The sequence below is a fragment of the Gekko japonicus genome, unplaced genomic scaffold (assembly GCF_001447785.1).
Source record: "Gekko japonicus isolate JY-2015 unplaced genomic scaffold, Gekko_japonicus_V1.1 scaffold7826, whole genome shotgun sequence".
NCBI lineage: Eukaryota > Metazoa > Chordata > Lepidosauria > Squamata > Gekkonidae > Gekko > Gekko japonicus.
Genome location: NW_015168910.1, coordinates 2,132 through 6,255, shown reverse-complemented (window position 1 = coordinate 6,255; position 4,124 = coordinate 2,132). Strand labels below are relative to the sequence as shown.

General features: G+C 52.3%; 1 protein-coding gene across 1 annotated transcript in view; it reads right to left on the bottom strand.

Annotated features, from left to right (window-relative positions):
• The window catches only part of LOC107114335 (ryanodine receptor 1-like), a gene marked incomplete at its 3' end in the record, with an annotated part of 12,629 nt that overhangs the window by 6,380 nt on the left and 2,125 nt on the right, over positions 1-4,124 (bottom strand). Inside the window, exons 3-4 of the mRNA XM_015415779.1 lie at positions 2,917-3,081; positions 1,324-1,445 (exon numbers count right to left, since the gene is read on the bottom strand). Coding sequence (XP_015271265.1) covers positions 1,324-1,445; positions 2,917-3,081 — 287 coding nt within the window. The remainder of the gene's footprint in view (positions 1-1,323; positions 1,446-2,916; positions 3,082-4,124) is intronic.

The following is a 4,124-nucleotide window of genomic DNA, read 5'->3' as shown; positions in this document are numbered from 1 at the left end:
CCAGGATCTTGTGGCTCGTGGGGGATTTTTTTTTCCTGGTAGGGCTGAAGTTCTCAGTGCAGAAAGAAAAGCCAGAATTTGGAGGATTAGGACTCAGTTACATTTCTCACTCTCTGAGTCTTCTCAAGTTGTCTGTTCAACATAGCCTATTAACCATTTAGCCTAAAGAAAGCTGTTACCAGGATAGATCTTTAACCTACAAGCTGCCAACAAGCCGGCAGGTGGAGGTGATGACTTCTATAGTCCAGAAATCTAACACTTAGGCAGAAAGACGCTCTTAAAGGAGACCTGTTTCTTGACACAGAGTTAGAAGGTACCCTAGAGGTCACCTACTCCAACCCCCACTTGCTCCGCACAGGAATTAACCACAGCACGCCACTCTGCTTAAAGCCAGCCTAAGCAACAATTTCCCAAACAAGCCAGCAGGTGGGGGTGATGACTTCTATAGTCAAGAAAGCTAATGCTTAGGGCGAAAAAACTCTCTTAAAGGAGACCCGTTTCTTGACACCAATTTAGAAGGGATCCTAGAGCTCACCTACTCCAACCCCCCTGCTCGGTGCTGGAATCAGTCAGCTCCAGCACCCCACTCAGCTTAAAGGAGCGCACACCTTTAAAAAAATGTTTTAAAATGATTGGGGGGGGGAGCTTTTGCAGGAGAAATTCTTGTGGGGCTCTGCAATTAAGAAAGGGGGCGGAGCCCCCCAAAGCCCCACCATAGCTATGGGTGTGGTTATATATAACCTCACTCTCTGACAATTTGCAGTTGTCTCTGCCTCCTGAAATGGCCATTTTGCAGTTGCCGTTCCAAAGGCATCTGTGGGCTTGAAAAGGTCGGGGACCCCTATGCTGGACCCAGAGAGCTTCCTTCCCACCCCTACCTTCCTTTTTCCTTCTTCCTTTTTCTGCTCCTAGAGTCACACTCCCTCGGCCCAACCATACCTCACAGGGTTGTTGTGAGGATAAAATGAAGGAGAGGAGAGCAAGAGAGGAAGGCTGGGTACGAATGAATTAACGAAATAATAAATATAAGAATGAATTAAATAAGTAACAAATAGATTTCTCTCCTAGCCATACCAACACCCCCACGATTCCCTCTTATGTGATGTCAACACTAGAATCTCTCCCACAGCGATTATAGTGTGGAGTCACGGAATGTTCACGAACATCACAAGCAGCCGATGGCTGAGGGGGTGCACGAGCGCGTCACCGACGGGCAACAGACAACTGTCGGATCTTAGCCCTTTGATATGCAGAGAAGGTGACGTGAACTCAAACGAACTGAATTTCCCATTTCCCGAGGAGCTGGATTTGCCCGGCACCTACTTGATGAATTGGTTGTAGAGGCCGGAAGTGCTGTAAATCATGCGGGCAGCTTGCGATTCCTCGTGCTGGCAGCGGGTCAGAGAAAGCGCATCGTCCATGTGTCCTTCCTGGTGCAGGATGGCCTGTGGGCATGGCAGACAGACAGACAGCCATTAAGCAAGGCTTAAATTGAAAGATCCCAACAGTCTCAAAACTGGCGGAAGGGAAGCTGCGGCAGCCATTTTGTAGGCGGCTCCACCTCTGGCAGCAGCCATCTTGTGGCTGGGGGTGCCAACCCCCTGGTGGGGGCTGGGCTTCCCCTGATATCGGGGGCCTCGATCAACTGTCGGCCGGCCAGCCGGCGGGGGAAGCCCTGCCCCTAAAGACCCCCGCCGCACCTGACACGCCCGGCGCAATATCACCCGGAGGTGACGGCATCACGCCAGGCACATCGTGCGGGGACGCTCTAGCATTTGTCTAAAAGCCTCTATGGTGACCATAGAGTTTTTAGCCAAATGCTAGAGTGTCCCCGTACAACATGCCCGGCGCGATGACATCACTTCCAGGTGACATCATCAAGCCGGGCACGTCTGGCGCAGCGGGGTTCCCAGAAGACCCCAGGACCAGGCCAGGAGCCCCCCACGGGCAGATGGATGAGACCTGCCAACCCTATTTGTACCAGCCATTTTGCAGCTGCATCCAACACACTGTTATCAGAATTCACAGGCTCAAAAAGGTTGGGGACGACTGGGCTGCACCACGGATACAAACAGGCTTGCCAACCTCCACGTGGGGCCTGGAGCTCTCTCTGAATTACAACCAATCTCCAGACTATGCAGCTTTGCTCACCTACGGAAAGTGTCTGCTTTGGAGGGTGGACTCTATGATATTACACCCTGCAGAGATCCCTCCCCTCACCAAACGCCGCTCTCCCCAGGCTCCACCCCCAAGTTCTCCAAATATTTCCCAACCAAAGAGCTGGCAACCGCGGCTGCAAACGAGCGGAGGGACTTGCTGGCCTGTTCTCCGCTGCCCTGCGCTGCCACCACCACTGCAGGTGGCCACAGGCGGTATTGCAGCTATGAACACCCCAGGGATCAGGGGATGCAGAGGGTGAGCTGGTCTTACGAAGCTGGCCACGCTCCTCCGTCTGAGCAACCCAGGGCTTTTTTTGTAGAAAAAGCCCAGCAGGAACTCATTAGCATAATAGGCCGCACCCGAATAGCATACTCATTAGCATATTAGGCCACACCCCTGACAGCACAGCTCATTAGCATATTAGGCCACACCCACATGTGTTACCAGAAGTGTGGTCATCCAGCCACACCCACCTTTTGCTTCTTATTCTGTTTACTTTGTTTATGTCAAAACCCAGGGCTTTTTTGGTAGCAGGAACTCCTTTGCATGATAGGCCACACACCCCTAACGAAGCCAATCCTAATGAGTTTCTGCTATTGGGTGTGGCCTATTATGCTAATGCGTTCCTGCTGGGCGTGGGCAACTCGGGAGCCGGCCAGAACTCCGTTCCTGTGCGTTCCTGCCCAAAAATAGCCCTGGAGCAACCCCATATGACCGCTTGGCTGCAGAACCACCACCCACCAGCCATGAACTCACCCTTCTCTTGAGGATCCCCAGGCGTAACGCCTTGGCGTCGGCTGCCGCGTACGTCACCCAGAGGCCGCTGTCCACGTGCTGCACGAAGCACATGGACTCTCCGTACTTGATCTCGGGGGCTCCCATCCCCTCCACGTCTCGCTTTGGAGCTTCATGCAGCTTTTCCTAAAGGGACGGGAAGAAGAAAGGGTTAACCGGGGTCGGCCAAGGAGATGGTCTTGGGACAACATATGGCCGTAGAACGTATTTGGAGTTCAGGGGCACTTTTAAGACCGACAAAGGTGTCTTCAAGGGATGGGCTTTTGTGCGCACGCACACTTCCTCAGATACAGTGAAGTGGAAATAGAAGTAACAGTCATACATATAGACGGTGGGCCGTAAATTAGATCTACTGATGGGCCGTTCTACTGCCTCAGACCAACACGGCTGCCAACCTGGATCTAACATGTGGTGAAGAACATAAGAACATAAGAGAAGCCATCTTGGTTTAGGTCAGTGGCCCATCCACTCTGTCACACAGTGGCCAAAAATACCAGGGGCCATCAGCAGGTCCACCAGTGGGGTCAGGTGTAGTTAGCTCCCAATTAGAGGTATCAACTGTTGTCTCCTGTGTCCTAGGCTGAACACTAACCACCACAGCCCACGGGCTCCAAGCAGTGTTCCCTCTGAGCTGAGTCAGTGTGAGCCAGCTCACAGTTTTTTAGCCTCCAGCTCACACATTTTGTCTCCGCTCAGGAAGGAGGGCTCCAGAGCAAACTAATTGATGCAGCAGCCCAATCACCCGCTCGTAACTTTAATATACCAGTCGCTCACAAAGTAGAATTTTTGCTCACAAGACTCCACAGCTTAGAGGGACCACGGGCTCCAAGTATATTGCGTCCCCCCCCATGGATGCCTCCACACAATTTCTTCCACCGCCTTTTCTACTTTTCCTTGCATAAGCCGAGATTCTTTTCCATCCTCGGAAGTTGAAAGAAAAGTATTTTTTTACCCTACAGTGGCATTGCAGCAGCTTTTATTTATAGTGGCTGATTTCGCACTAGAGCTGCCCCCAGGTTGCACCGCCGTTTGCCCCGACACTATTGGTCAATTTCACACCCGAAGCCGCGGGGCTGCATTTGACCCGCGGCTTTGCCCGATTTCCGCCGCAGTTTCGTGATCCTCAAAAAACAGGATCACGAAACTGCGGGGGAAATCGGGCGAAGCCG